The following is a 16,139-nucleotide window of genomic DNA, read 5'->3' as shown; positions in this document are numbered from 1 at the left end:
GGCGCACACCCATTATCACTGATGCAGCAGTTTGTTTCAGATGGTGTTTAATAAGACGGATGGAGATGGAGATCACCTGTGTGTGGTCAGGGTGTGCCAAGGGATTTCAGGTTAGATAAACATATGAGGGGGTAGTCCAGGTGGTGAGAGCCAGTTGCATCATAAAGCGAAGCTTTCAAAACAAATATGATATGTTCGTGAATTATCTGAAAAGACTAAAGAAAACACCTTTTAAGTAAGATAATAATTAAATTGACAAATGTTGAATATCTGTGCTCGGCCAGCCTTACGTCATCTACTTTACAGCTGCTTGTATGATTCTCAGAAAACAATCGGGCTCTCCTCAACTAAAGAAATTAAGGATTATATATTTATTAGCTGATTTAGACAGATCTGTAAAACCATCAAGCAATAATCTTGCACAAGCACCACTTTAAAATGTTAACCAGAGATGTGCTCGCAAATTATTGAAAATATTGTATTCAGCATGAAAAAAACTTTAAAATAATGCGTAAACGAACTAAAGAAATAAAGTGTAAATGTATTTAAAACATGTAAGATAAAAGCTGAGCTTATACTGAAGGTTTTGGGATGGAAAAACTGTAAAATACAGTGAAATTGACGGATAAAATTAGGTCCGAAGCTGTTTAAGATTAAACAAATAAACATGATACAACAGACTGTCTTGACTTTCAAAGGTTATAGCTCATTAGCAACCGGTTGCACGTGGTAACCACTGATATACTGTATATCATAAAGTTAGGAGAGAGAAAAAAAGAGAAGAAAACTCACTCACACCCACAAGGCCACTTCGAGAGTTAAGTGAGCCAGGAAATAGGATGTCACGGTCGTTAAATGTTATCCATTAAGTCTTCTGTGATGCTGTTAAGTTGGGAAATTACGTTTATTTTCTGGACTATTGGCTGCATCTTTACTCTCCCGTTGTGCTGACCATCCCTTAAAACATAAAGCTAAATAAATCTAACTTCAGTTTGAATCCTCACCTCAACCTTAAAACTACCCTTAAGCAAGATACAACAGCTCAAATACTGTACACTGAAAAAACTGAAACATTGACTTTGTTTTAACTTGAGATTTTTTGCAGTAATGTGAAATCAGTTGATATGAAACATTTAATTAAAGTCAACGTTTCAGTTTTTTCAGTGTAGGCATTTCTAACAACTGTCATTTCCTGGAATTTTTTGCTCTTCACTCCATCCCTGAGCTAAAAAGCCTCATGATGAACACACACTGCTCTTTGAGTGGCATCTTTTAAATGAAAGCTGATTGTTTTCACAGGCGTCGGGGCTTTAAATGTCACACTGCATACGATATCCATTAGCTGATGAGGTGGAGAATGAGCTGCCTTCCAAGAAGAATTCATTTTTTTCTCCTCACAACTGCTTTGTCAATCAATATGTCCTGCTTTCCCGAGAGACTCCGCAGCTTTAGCAGATTTCTGAGTCTGAGGTCAGCACTCTGTTTAACGGGAAATTGTTCTCAGAGGGAGGTTTTACGGCTCTGGGAAGCTTCTGGACGTCAGCCATTTTGGATCTGGAAGTGTTCTGCAGGGTGAGGAACCCATCAGTCTGCAGGTGAGTGGGCTGTGCCATCTGAACTGGATATTGGTCCGAAATGTGTTCAAACCATCAGTGCATTCAAAGATGAAAGGGAAGAAAGCTGATCTGCATTTTGTCAGGTGCTGAATGGCATTGACTGTGACATGCTGGCAAAATAACGTGTTTTTTTAGAACATTGATCTGAAAACATGCTTAAATCTCAGTTGGGATCATCTGATTTGCTTGGAAATAAATAAGCAGCGCTTTTGAATAATTGTTTTAGGTAAATCTTTGCAGCATTTCTTTGCTTTTCAGTAGGTTCATGTTAAAGGGGCCCTGGTATGCTTTTGGGGATTTTACCCTTTCCTAAAGTGTGTTGTATAGGTGTTTGTGCATGTAAATGGTCTGTAAAGGCAAAGCATGTAAACATATCACAGTAAAGGAACAAAACACAATTGAGCACAATGGTCACCTTTAAAGATATAAATAGCCACGATTCAGCGATGAAGTTGCTATCAGAAGCGTGGCCTATGGTGAAATAGATTTATTTTATGTACAGATAGAGCAGTAACTAAGGCTTATTCTCATTTTTGATTACCTTTCAGATTATTTCTCAATTAATCAGTTATTCTTTTGGTCTATAAAATGTCCGAAATGAGTGAAAGCCAATTGTTTTATGTTTGCGTGTCCTAAAAAATACTATTTACATATTTTTTTTAAACTGCAAATCCTCAAATGTATGAGGCTGAAAGCAGGCATTTTTTAAGGGATTTTTGATTCATTTCAATCCATCAACTTCCATGAATTGACGTAATTTTCGAGACTAAATATACCGCTTATAGATGCTCCTAACTATTACTCATGCATATTTTAGCTCAATATCATATCAACTCCATTCACTGTTGTACTAAACAACACCAAAAGAGTGACACACATATTTGAATATTTACAAACCTTTATTTTGGTTTATTTATGAGTTTGGTAAAACATGAGTCCTTTAACAAGAGTCAACATATTGCAGGTACATTTAACATCTGCTGCTGCTACAACAACTTTAACATTGAAATGTGAACATGGCATTTAAATCAATCTTTATAGCGACAATATAATTAATGCCACAGGGAAATCCAAAAAGGCAAGACGTTTAAGCTCGTCAGAACAGGAAACATGTCATCAGTCTCTATTCCCTTTTTTTATTCCCCAAACATTCTGATTAGATGAGAAGAATTGCACATTAGATTAAGGTTGAAATAAGATGGAATTGGATGAATCCCTGCAAGGTAATGGGCTGGAAAGATTTAATGTACACATTAGTTTTCTTTAGGAGGCCGGCTAACATCCTCAAGTGTCTGCATTGTGGAAGAGCCCTCAGTGTAGCTGCCTTTAGTGATGAAATATAAGGGATAGTAAAATGTTATCTTTGCTATCTTGTGAAAAAGTAAGACCAAATGATTTGCCAATGTTTCTAAGAACCTTAAAGTAAAAATACTGAACATATTAATCTTTAAACCAGTTTAAAAATGGCTCAAAACCATCTTGACCTTCTCACAGAGAAGACATAAAATACATACATAAAATAAATTAACATCATGGATCACTTTTCACATTTTTAACGTATGTTTTACAATCATGGTGCAGGTTGTCCACACAGCCTCGCAGTGGTTTTACAAAAAGTGCAACAGAAGAGCTTTTCTACAAAATTGTTCTCTTCGATACAACTGTTATGCAAAGTTGGATGTGTGTTTGGTAGAAAAACATGACTGAAGATGAATACATTGAGAACAGCAGCCTGCAAGAGGTTCAGTCTTCAGATGCTTTTCCTCTCTTTGCAGCGCTCTTATGAGTTATTTTTCCAACGAGGAATGCTTTTTTTCAAGATCATGCTAACAGTCATATGCATTTCTCCTGCATGTTTGCAGTCTCGTCAGTGAAGGTCACATGCAGAGTCGTGTCCTTTGGGCACATTGGCAGCTCTTTCATCGGCCTGCCTGGCGCTCTTTCCTCTAAATCAGTCGGTTGCAGCTCCCTCGGAGGCCCCTCCACCTCTTGGGGCCCTGTTAACGTCTGTGCATGTGGGGGACTGGAGCCTTTCTGTGCCCCCAACCTCCCACCCTCTGCCAGGTACAGGAAGGTCTGCGAGGTGCTCACCATTTCCCGCAGCTCTTGTGACACCAGCGAGGGAGAATCTCGTGAAACGATGGAGGAAAGATGGCCGTCGGCACAGCGGAACTGACCGCCGTTACTTCCCCCCCGCCCGCACATTTTGCAGAATAGACACTTGATTTTCTCCATCAGCTTGAGGACCACAGTCTTCCTCAGCAGGATGTAGATCCAAGGGTCCAAGATGGGGTTGACAGAAGCCATGCGGATGGCCAGCAAGTCTTTGTTCAACCCGGAAGTCTCTTCTGTCGTGTTTGTGAACAGCTGATTCACAAAGATCCTCAACTGTAGCAGAGAGAAATAGAGGATACATTAAGGAACATGCAACAATAAAGAATTGCATCTAAAGAATATTTCCCTTTAAATAATCTACACATCATTTTTTTGGATGAATCATTTGGTCAGAAAAGTAAAAAATGTCAAGCATAGTTTCTCAAAGTCAATTGAATGACTTTATCTGTCCATCAGCTGATCCGGCAGAATCCATTTCAAGCCTGTGTTTCTTACAAGCCTAAACTTGTCTCTGCTTCATTTACAGGAATAAAGTCAATGTTTATTTTACATATTCCTACACGGTTGGCAAGGAACAGGTCGAATCTAAATACACACGAGGCTGAATGTCACTTCTTAGAAACAACAACGGCGTGGAGATGGCAGGAGGCCAGTAAAAACTGTTCTCATCGTCTTTCATCGCAGGACAGCCTTTGGCCTTTGGGCTTCCCCAGGGTCAAACAAAGAATCATCTTTTGACAAATTGAGTCACAACATGGTCGGTATTTCATCATTAAAGGGCATTTTTTCCAGTACGCAGCCTTTAAAGAATCCCTTTTTAACATGCCTCATATGGAAGATGAGTTATCTGAAGCTATTGTGAAGGGAGAACACAGTAGCATTGGAAGAGATTCACTGTGGCTGCTAATGACAGCTGAAGTTTGAAGTTTTGTAAAGCCTTTTGAGCTGCATCTCTTTTATGAAAAGTGCTCTATTAACACATTTATTATTTGTGATAACACAGAAGACTCTAGATTCTGTCCACTGAATGGTTACAGCAAACAAAAACAAGTTATTTGGCACCTGACTGTTGTATGAAGACAGACTCCTAACCTTCACTTTGATCACTGACTTTGGCCTCACAGATGGAGAAACTAAGTTTGCATGATGTCATTCGGCACCCCAACAGCAAGCACCTGCAGGAATCTCACGCTCTGCACTGATCCTCTGCTCTCCCTCAGGCTGAGCATTGACCTCTTGTAGAGCTCAACAGATTCAACTCTCAGGGACCGTTTGCAAATAACATGAGAGTTGACACTCAGCTTTCCTAACCCCCCATTTGCTTATAATTAAGTACATTATGTTATATAAAAGGCTACCTTTATACTGAGGTGCTGTATTAATCAGTTTTGAATATTTCCATTTTAGACTATTTCATACAGAGTGAAATATTATACTCTTACTCATGTATTGATACTAATTGAGATATTTCCTTCCAAACACCACCTTGAGAATGTTATTATTATCAAATAACATTTATAATTAAGCCTGTATTGGAAAATACACATTTCCCAAAAGCTGTTTTTGTACGTCTAAAAGAGGGTGTAAATAAAAACATATTATTGTGTTTAAAGTGCACAATCTTTTTCATTTATATTTGTTTTCATTTCTATTTCACTGCTTTCTATTTAATTTGGTTTTATAATGCATTTTCTCTAAGGGCATTAAGTATGTGCCATTTTTTACGGGTAAACATCTAGTGCGCACATGTAGGTGGCACACTGTCTGCTGCAGTTTTACTCACCACTAAAGGTATGGAGCAGATTAGCACCACAGCGGAGGTGGCTATTAGCAGGATCACCATCTGGATCTCTGCTCCGGCTAACCGTCCGAAACTCCGCCTGCGCCGGAACTCCGCGACGCGCCTTTGGTCCGTGCCCAGAGACGTGCGGCGGATGAACCGCTTGTGCATGAGGATGAGAGCCCCGCACACCTTCACGTTGCATATGACGGTGGCCAGCACGATGACTGAATTGACACCGGCGTAGAGTAAATTATAAGTCGCCACGGTTGTCTGGTTGTTCTGCCAGTCGATGAAGCACCATGTCTCCGGTCTCTGGCGCTTCACCTGCCCGAACCCCACGCTGGGCAGCGCGCAAAACAAGATGATGGAAATGTAAATGGCCAAAAGAGTCAGAGCAGCGAGTTTCTGGTTCACGTATTCGTTGTAGAAATATGCGTGGTTAATCGCCAGGTATCTCTCCACTGACATCGCAAACACAATGCTGAGCTGCACCAAGAAGAAGAAGAGCAGGATGAAGCCGGAGTACTGGCACAGAGGCTCTCCGCCCGGCCATGCGCCCTTCACGTAGGTGGCGATGGTGACCGGGCTGGCCAGCAGGGTGCCCAGGAGGTCCGTCACTGCCAGGCCACATACTAGGGTGTAAAAAGTGGTCTCCTTTTGTTCCTTTCGTGATATCCGCAGGACAACGATGGCGATGACATTTCCCACCACACCGAAAATAAACATAATCACCGGGATGGTGCAGGGCGATTTAAATCCCTTCTCTGCTGCCGTGGAGTTCATATCTGCTGGAGTTTCTTTCACTGTTTCACACTAAGTTAGGTTCTTTTCTCACATTCGAAGAAGAGGCACTTTCCATGAATGCGCATTCTCCAGGTTTTCCAACAAGAAGAAAATCCATTGCTTCCCTTTTACGCACAGTTTGAGAACTCCATAATCCGCAAAATTCGCGATCAAATCAGTGAAACCCAGAGGAGAAATATGTTTACTCTTGTGGTTTGGGTGTGCAATTGATGCTGCGAGACTGCGAGCCGCGCCTCACGTTGTTGTCACTCTCAAAACTGACAGGGAAGTTTCCTCTGGGGCCCTGAAGGCAGCTCCTCCTCTAAGTCTCGTCTAACCAGTGAGCTGTTTGAGAAATAATGCCGCCACATGAAGCGTACGTGTTTGTACGAGGTTACAATCCTAGTTCCACTCCATTGTGACTAAAAATAAGTTTATTACCAACCTTACCCTGTTAGTAATTTCAGGTCATATAGTCGTAGCAAGTGTCATGCATTTATGACATGTGTCCATAAAAATGAATATATGCACCCTCAATCAATTTAGGGCTAACTTCCATTCGACTATATACTTTATAAACTTTATAAAAACCTTATAAAAAGTCAAATAACATACTTTTGACTCCACTTCATGTGTGCATACTTTACTAATTGAGAAAAAGTCCCTTTATTATAAAGTCGGGTTGGTCTTTAATTCAGCCTTTAATGGACTCCTAGCCCCTAATTTACTCTATATCCAAGCCTGTTTTTTAATTGATGACATTATACTCCCTTTATTCATCTTAAATGTAGTGCAGCAACACACCTTTCAAGATATTTCACCCAGTTTTGAATGTTAGTGGAAGAAAAAAAAAATGCATGACCTACTGCATGCACTACTTTTCTAACAATGCCACACAAAGTTCATCAACAAGTGGGCTTGCGTCATCTAAATATGCTTTTAACTTGTGGTAATGGAACATCTCACGAAACTTTCCAAACTTGTAAACACTCCCCTGAGTCAGCTTGAGACGGTGAAGTTCCTGTGCAAAACCACAAATGAATTTTATATACATTTAAAATACATCTAAAAATGATGATATGCACAAAACTTTAAAACATGAAGAATGCATCAGCTTCAGGGCTCTTACACTCAAGCAAAGAAATGTTGTTAATTTGTCAGCATTTTGACTTGGAGGCAATCGTATTGTGATCAACAATGACAGCTGCAACAGATAAATATCTAACAGTTTGTTAAGACACTAAGTCAGGAAGTTGATAGTGCGGTCCCTTGCATCAAACACAGAGTAACTAACAAACCAATTCTGTTATTTGTGGCCTGCAAACACAAGGCTTTTGAGCAGGATGTTAGCAATGCTAAACCATTGTGGGGGGAAAAGGTCTTGAAAATGTGTCTTGTACATACTGCTAAACCAAATAAAAAAGTGAAACATGGACCGAGATGCCACTTTCTCTGACCCTGGGGTGTCTTATCCTCTCGCACAAAGGAAATTAGCATATTTCATATACCTCATCAAAATGTGCATTTTAGCATGTTGCAACATAATGATTTTATATATTCTTATATGAAGCGTTACTCTTTATCTTTCATTGTAGACGAGTTTAGATTCTTAACAGTTCCCCATGTTATTGCCTGTGTGTGCAGTAACAGGTGGTGTGCACTTAAAGCTCAAATCAGGTTACACAGAACAATTTGTAAGTCAAATTATAGTGTTCATCTACTCAAAACAGGTCTGTACTACTATGTATGGTTTCCTTAAACCTCTTTACAGTGAGAAAAACTCCTTCTATGTGTGTTGTGTCTGCATGCTTTGGAATAAATCTTTCAACAAGCACTGACATTCAGAATGCATTTGCGGATCCAAACACAGTTTTTCTGTTGTGCTCTCAACATTACACAATGTTACTGCTTTTAGCACACAGATGTTGAAACACAAAAGTAGCTCTGACTGCATCTTGATGCTGGAAACTCAAAAGAAGCACTTAAGTTATGATACTGTTTTAAAAAAGCACTTGAAGATTTGATTAAGTAAAAGCGTTATATTGTCAGTTTAATTTGAACAAATGCTGATTTTGTCCCCCATCAGCGACACTGGAAACGGGATAATAGCTTTAAAAACAATTTGAACTGACCCTTTAAAACACCTTTATGTAATTGTACAATTGTCACACTTTAGATTGACTTACAATGACAACTGCAGCTCCTTAGGCCAAATCAAAGTTAGGAAAATTATGTTATAAATAGTATGCAAACAAACAGAATAAAAAGATGGCCAAGTTAAAAAAGAGCCTCCTTTATTTCCATTAAAGACTTATTATTATTATGTCTTTGCATAGTTATGACTGTTTATGAATGTCTTTTGTCATATATTTGAACCTCATGGTTGCGTTTGTTTAGCAGTAGCTACATTACCCCTAAAAAAAAAAAGCCAAACTGGTATTCCAGTCTGGTTTACACATGATGTGGCTTGGCAATAAAACATTTGACTGTTGAGACATGACAGCTGGCAGCAGAACAAATATCTGTAAACACCCAAGGGCACAAAACATTTAGATTACCGTATGCAAATTAAGTACAAAGAATGATCTAAACTCAGGGATTGGTGGCTGTCGCTCTTACACAAATTACTGAAATGATGTAGGTGGAGTAGTCTTTGTAAAGTTACGCTAACAGAGGACTGGCCTTCAGAAAAAGAAAAGCTCTTTAGTGTGCAACCACAAAACTATGTGTTTACAGAGCGGGGCACTGCACCTGTAGTTTATCTGATTTAGTTGACCCTTTTTCCTTTGAATAATCTAAAAGCGTTTCCTGGAGAGCACATTATAGATTAGTTATTTTTAATCTTGAAGCTCATTGAAACAAAAAGAGAGTTGGTCAGCGGTGCCAGGCTGCAGGGGTTTTGGACGCCCTTCACAACACAGGCTAAAAGGAAAACTTTGCTTTTCTGTATTGGGAAATGCAGTGACTGAAACCATATGCAGTTAATGTGCAAATGTATAAATTGTATTTTGATAAGGTACACGTACAGGATAAATACGCAAGCAGCCAAGATTATCAATTTAATATGCCTTAGACTTATGCTAATACTGTTTGCATACATGGGTAGAAAACTTGACAGGCAAACAACAATGATTTTGTATTTCAACCTTGTGAGGGAGATGGATTTTGTACTTTTCTTAAATGTTGAAATGTGAAGCCATGTTTTATAAGTTAGAGTGGAATCAATTTAAATTAACTACACTGAACTTTACGAGGAGAAAATGGCAACCTTCAAATATACATTTTGCTGACTTGATTTTAATTGTTGTCCTCCCAATTTTAGGAAATAAAATATGGAGTTATAGATACGTATATGATGGGGTATGTTAGGGAATTTTTGGCTTAGGTAGTTAAACTTTAACACAGTTCATAATTTTCTCCTTCCGCTGTTTGTTTTCCATAGCATAAATCTTTGGCCTTGGGGGTCCTGTAATCTCCCTTAAGGAGGGGCAGCTTGGGCGCATTGTTGATGCCAGTCTATGACCGAGCACAAGCTGCCATGAGGTAGTTTACTAGGTACTGTTCAGGGACGTCTAGAAGACCTTCTTTTCTGGAACGTAGGTTCCCTGGCGCACATTCTTTTCTATGGACGACAGCTTTAGTTAGATTCAGAGTCCATATTTGTCTGTTCTCGATGATGAGGAATGTTGATTATACACTCTGAACTGGTTAAAACCTCGGACTGCAGTAGAGTTCTTAAGAATTGGTCGGGGCAACCACTGTGTCAACTCGTGGCTGCAGCAAATGTCTTGTCAATTCTCCGGCCGTTAACTTCAGAATAAATCTTCAGTGTTTGCCATCAAAGTTTCAGCTCTCCCGTGTCTCTCTGAGTTTCTTCTCCATTGCTCCAGAAGTTTACATCACAGGGTAGAATAAAATGTCCCCCGAGCTGCGTTCTGTCGTAGACGTGTTGTTTGATGTACAGTGCTGTCCATGGTGCTGATCACACAATTATCACAATATTTTAGTGACTATGTTTGCATTAATAACCCAGTCGGATAGGTTCTGCATAAAGTGTGGGGTTTATCAGGGAGATACATGAGCTCACCATACTTTGTCTTATAAATAAAAGGCTGCACTCAATTAATTCATATCCACTGAAACAATCTTTAAGTGTCATCGATAAATGATACATCCAAGTGGTTTTGAACACTTAAACTTATGTTATTTCAAACTATACCTATGTAATCCATTATTGCATCAAAAAGTCTGAAAAAAACTACTTTGATTTTCATAGTCCGCACATAAAAACTAAAAGCAACAGACACACATTATTCAATTACATTAAAATGAACTTAAAAGTAATTTAAAAAAAGACACAGGTATGAAAATACAAGAATAAAAGTAACAGAGCAGTGTACACTATGAATATATTTTATAAGGGTTAAGATCTTTTTAATTGGTTTTATTAATTGGCATTTATTAGGCAACATATGGAGCCATATCTAAGACAGACCACTGTCTACCAATGTTGAGATCTAAAGAACATTTATTTACATTTTTCTAATATTTTTCAACTGAAGCCCCTATAATTACTGAACTAAAATGGCCTTGTTTATGTTTGAAGAAATCATGATTGTACGAGAGGTATTCGGAAACAGTCCCAGCCTGGGAAAACAGAACTTCTTTCAGTTCCCCAGGGAGGAATAACCACCGAATCTACTGCTCCTCCTCACCGCCCTTGATCCCCCTCACCATTTTAAGCCAGAGGGTCTTTATTGGAGATCTTAGTGCTGAAATGGGGAGACGGAGGGGAGGACATTGCCGGAAATGTTCAGCCAGTTTGGGATTCGTTCCAGCTTACTAGGCAGCGTTGACCGCATATGGGCCGTTGGCTCTAACCAGTAGTAACATCACTATGTTACACTTGCACTTCTATTGGTTGGTGCTCCAACACATTGTACGCTATAGGCTAAGGAGCGGGACATATATAAGTGGTTGACCAATCACAAGCTAACCAATCAGAGCAGACTGGGCTCTGGTTTCAGACAGAGGGTGAAAAGAGGTGCTGCAGCACAGGCAGTATGAGAAAAATAAAGAGCTTTTTGAACATTAAAGCATGGAGACATGTCCCAGTAGAGACACTAAATACTAATATGAACCTGAAAATGATCAAAATAGCCTCTTTTACATGTTTCATATTAAGGAGAACATTCAAAAGTCACTGTGTGCAAATGTAAATGTGCTAAACAGTTAGTACCACATTCCTCTTTTCCCTCCTACAAGTGCAGATCTGTATTTATTGTTTATTTTAACTGTTGCGGTTTATGGGTATGCATGTTTTGCTCTCACAGTGCCAAGTGCTTGAGAGTCTTATTAACGCTAAAAGATCCTCTTTGTTCTAAATAAGGGAGCAGATCACTGCCAGTCAAGTCCCGATTTGTCCTCACTCCTATGTCAATTATTGCATTCCGGCAGTCAAACTCAGTAATATTAATGATCCTTTAAAAGACGGCCAATAAAGATAGAAGGACATAAATGACTGTTTTTACTCCAGAAAAAGTCGTGGCAATCAAGCATTCCTCACAATCTTCCCACGTTTATTCCCCCCACGGAAGTCAGGTTACTCCCCCAGATCATTAAAACTACACAGATTAAAGGTGGAGCTCTTGGGATAAGGATGCACTCTTTAACCCTCATACACATTCCCAAATGATATCAGCAGTGGGATCAGTTTCTGTTAAAGTGATTAAAAGAGTATTAATAAACAGAGAGACAATTGACGGAAAAAAGGTGGAAGCTGGCTGCAGCCTGTGTGCAGAAAAAAACAACAACGAATTAAACAAAATGAAATGCTTAAGATCTTCCTATAACAATGTTTTGTGTAATTCCCACACTCAATGTGATAATAATCCTTTGGGGGAATATGGCAGAGCAGAAATAACTATAAGCTTACATTTAGGCTATGTCAACTTTGTCATTAAAGGGAGAAATAATGATGACACTTTTTAGATTATTGCAACTGTGAGGACCACAGGAACCCTACTGCGGAGTGAATGTTATACAAAAAAATTCAAAAGTAGGGAGTTAAATGTGAGCTCATCCACCTACATGTTTGTTTCGTGGTCTTGACTAATACACTGATGAACCTCAAAATATCTGATGATGTGACCACCGTCACACACTTTTAGATTTCCTTGTATTTATCTATGACACCACAGATACAGTTGTGGTCAAAGGTTTACATACACTTGTGAAAAACATACTGTATATCAGGGCAGTCTTGAGTTCCCACTAATTTCTAGAACTCTTATTGATAGAGTGATAGAGGCTAGGATTAAGGGTTTGGAATGGCCATCCCAAAGTCCTGACTTAAAGCCCATCAGGAACCTGTGGAAAGTGCTGAAGAAACAAGTCCATGTCAGAAAGCTAAATAATTTAGCTGAACTGCACCGATTCTGTAAAGGGGAGTGGTCAGAGATTCAACCAGAAACTTGCCAGAAGCTTGTGGATAGCTACCATTGAGGTGAAAATGGCCAAGGGACATGTAACCAAATATTACAATAGCTGTTTTTATATTTTTGACCCAGCACACCTTTATGCATGCAAATATTTAGTTTTTTACCAGTGCACGGTTAATGTTCAACACAAAGAACTCCAGTAGGACTATTAGAAAAGTGTGTTATTAATGTTTAACCATTTTAAAGCAATAGTGTTTCTTAATTTATTAATAATTAGCCAGATGAGTTACACTCATTTATTGAAATAACAGTGATCACAGATGGACTAAAGTTAAAAATTACCAGCTGCTTAAGGAGAATATATATTTATTATTAATCAAGGACAAAAAACTAATTCCAGACGACTTTTCTGTACTTCTGATGTGCAACAGGCAGCTGACAAAATCTAAATCTCCAGTATAAAGAACAAAAGTACCATCGATCTCTCAACACTTAAACTAATGGCTGCACAGCAATAACAGAAACATGGATAAATGTAATGAGCTACTCCCACTGCTGAACAGATGTAACGTTTCTCAGCCATGACTCATCACATAACAGAACATACAGACTGTTCTCTTCTATCTTGACAACACAAGACCACAGAGGTTTAAGTACGCCATACGCGAGCTGCAGTATGGTGGGTGTGTGTGGAGATAAGAACTTGGAGTCCTGCAGGAAGCCACCTAAAATGTGAACCGTTACTTGAATGAATGAAAAGGAAGTATGTGACAAGCTTGATTTTTTTTTTACTTCTCCTTTTTTAAGAAATTGTTTTTTTATAGGCCCCAAAGTTTCCCTCTCTCAACCAGTACATTCATAAAGAACCTCAGACCCTTATGGCTATAATTATGCTCATCAGCTCCACACTCAGGTGCGGTTTTAACATAAGCTTTAGAGGAACAAGTCTCGACAGTTGCAAACTATTTCCCTCCGGCGGCTAGAACAGCAAACATCAAGTGCTTCAGCGTCCACAGAATCTGTGTGAGACTGAGAGAGAGACAGACAGGGAGATGCATTGTATAATTACCAAATTAAAATACATGCCAAAACCCTTCATGCACCTTTCATCCTACACAAAAACAGCTAAGAGTTATATGTCTGCACTTCACCTTAGTTCACCTAGAATCCAGCAGGTTCCTGCAGACGCCACAGTGAGGCGGTGACCCTGTCTGACCCTGCTGTTTACGCTGCTGACGAGCGGCTACCACTTTGCATGACACGCTTAAGGAGTGGTATGGGTTTTCCCTAAAAACATTTCCAGAAAGTTCTTTAAAAATATTGCTTTATCTGACATTTTTAAACTTTTTAATTGTGGGTGACTGTGATTGGAAAATGTACAGAGTATAAGCAACTAAAAAGGATATTCTGCTCATTTTCAGGTTCATTTTAGTATTTAGAGCCTCCACTGGGACATGTCTCCATGCTTTAATGTTCAAAAAGCTCTTTATGTTTCTCATACTGCCTGTGCTGCAGCACCTCTTTTCACCCTCTGTCTGAAACCAGAGCCCAGTCTGCTCTGACTGGTTAGCTGGCCAGCTCTTTTGTGATTGGTCAACCACTCAGACATGTCGCGCCCCTTGTCTTGTCATGTACAATAAGTTGGAGCGCTAGCCAACAGAAGGGCAAGTGTTACAATGAGGTCTCTGTTACAGAAGTAAACAAAGGAGTCCAGGCGGGGGGGGGGGGGGGGGGGGGGGGGGGGGGGTGAGGAAACACAGGTATTTTAGCCTTTGCAGATCATTTACATGCACACAAACCTATAAAATACACTACAGGAAAAGGAGAACTTCAAAATGCATGTAAACATGTCACAGTGGAGGCACAAAATACCCATATGAAACTGAAAATGAGCATAATGTGTCCTCTTTAATGCCAGATCCGAACAGGGCATTTTTACCTGAATATGGACTCTATTGGGTAAATTCATTACAACAGTGGATTTGTAATCTATATTATTGGGTGTTTTCCTCGCTTAATTGAGCAACAGTTGTTGATTCTGAGAAACAGTAAAAGATTTACTTCCTTGTCTTTCAGTATCATAGTTTAATGAGACAATCATTAGTCTGCAGTAGCGGGCGCTTGCATATGTTGTGATCCAGTACCACACCTGTCCTCTTCTGCATTCATGGACAATAAATCTGCTCTGATGGCGATGGTTGAACAACAAAACTCTGTGCTTACATGCCAGTTAGACTTTTAGAAATGTCTGTTTGCACGTGGTTAGGTGTATGCATGTTTGCACACTTTTGTTTGTTTCATAATTGTGGGTAATTTCTCTCTACTGTGGAAAGGTTTTGCTATTGGTGCTTTGCTCCCACCAGTTCCTCCCTCAGGCACCCAGCAGGTTTCAAAGCAAAATAAGATAGCTGCTTCTGCTCACCATGACACAAAGAGACCTTTGTCTAAAATACTTGGCACTCAGCTTTAAAATAAGCACTTTAATTTCAGATTCTTTCCTCGGGCACTTGTCTTTCCACACATCCATCAACCTGCAAAGTTCATCTGCAAACGAGCCGTGTTGAAGCAGGAACATCCCTCTATTTGGCTCTGTTTTGTTTAGGGGGGTTTTGTGGCTTCTGTGACATGTGTGTTTGGATTGTGGTTTTTCTTCAGTGAGTAGATGTACTCAAGCACCGGGAAGATAAGCCATGAAAAGAAAACAGTATTTCAACTACTACGCTCACTCCACAAACTACATACCTTGTTTGAAGTATGCAAGGTTTATGATTCATCGCTTTTGCATAACAAAATGACTGATGTGTAACTATTTTGACTAGTCCAAGAAATGTGTGTTGTCATATTTGAGAGGCTTGTGTTACAAATGATTGTTTATCTATTTGTTAAACATGGATTTCAGTGGTGATTTCTAAAGCTGAAGCGGTTTTACACACAAGTCACAATGACAAAATATATTTGAACTGCAGGCAGATGCAGTCTGATGGTCAAACTGGATAAAAAGAACTAGGTGCATCCCCTAAAAAAACCCTCATTGTGTGTTAATTATATAATTTCAACTAACTTGAGTTTTCTCTACAGCAGTGGTTCCCAAACTTTTTTGCGGCGCACCCCCTTCTACGTCCCAACCGGGTTGACGCACCCCCCAAAAAAACGCAAAAAAAACGCGACACAGCTTTGTTTTATCGCCATATAAATAACTTTGTCATGAGACGTTCCAGCGGCTGTCTTCTTCTACGTTTCTATCAAAAACTAATTACTTATAGGTTTTTTGATTAAAATAAAAGGGATTACAAAGGAAATGTTTATTGTTCCTGTTTTTTATTGTAGCCTATGGAAAAATCCCACTTAAAAAACAAAACTGTGTAATATTTTTATACCAGACCACCATTACATGTTTCATCT

The 16,139-nt window shown here is 39.3% G+C and overlaps 1 protein-coding gene across 1 annotated transcript; it reads right to left on the bottom strand.

Moving 5' to 3' along the window:
- Window positions 1-2,496: 2,496 nt before the first annotated feature.
- ptger4b (prostaglandin E receptor 4 (subtype EP4) b) lies at window positions 2,497-6,917 on the bottom strand. The gene is made up of 2 exons (XM_063889851.1): window positions 5,515-6,917; window positions 2,497-4,004 (listed from the first exon to the last, which is right to left on the bottom strand). Exons 1-2 carry the CDS (start codon window positions 6,295-6,297, stop codon window positions 3,450-3,452), a joined length of 1,338 nt encoding a protein of 445 aa, XP_063745921.1. The 5' UTR covers window positions 6,298-6,917; the 3' UTR covers window positions 2,497-3,449.
- Between the last annotated feature and the right edge of the window lie 9,222 nt (window positions 6,918-16,139).

The sequence above is a fragment of the Eleginops maclovinus genome, chromosome 8 (assembly GCF_036324505.1).
Source record: "Eleginops maclovinus isolate JMC-PN-2008 ecotype Puerto Natales chromosome 8, JC_Emac_rtc_rv5, whole genome shotgun sequence".
In the NCBI taxonomy this organism is placed as follows: domain Eukaryota; kingdom Metazoa; phylum Chordata; class Actinopteri; order Perciformes; family Eleginopidae; genus Eleginops; species Eleginops maclovinus.
This window is presented reverse-complemented; position numbering and strand designations above follow the sequence as displayed.

What these genes read in the sequence shown, in the direction of transcription:
- ptger4b (XM_063889851.1), bottom strand. Translation starts at nt 6,297, where the DNA reads ATGAACTCCACGGCAGCAGAGAAGGGATTTAAATCGCCCTGCACCATC. An exon ending in TCTGCTCCATACCTTTAGTG is followed by an intron (nt 4,005 to 5,514) that starts GTGAGTAAAACT and finishes TCTCTGCTACAG; the next exon opens with TTGAGGATCTTTGTGAATCA.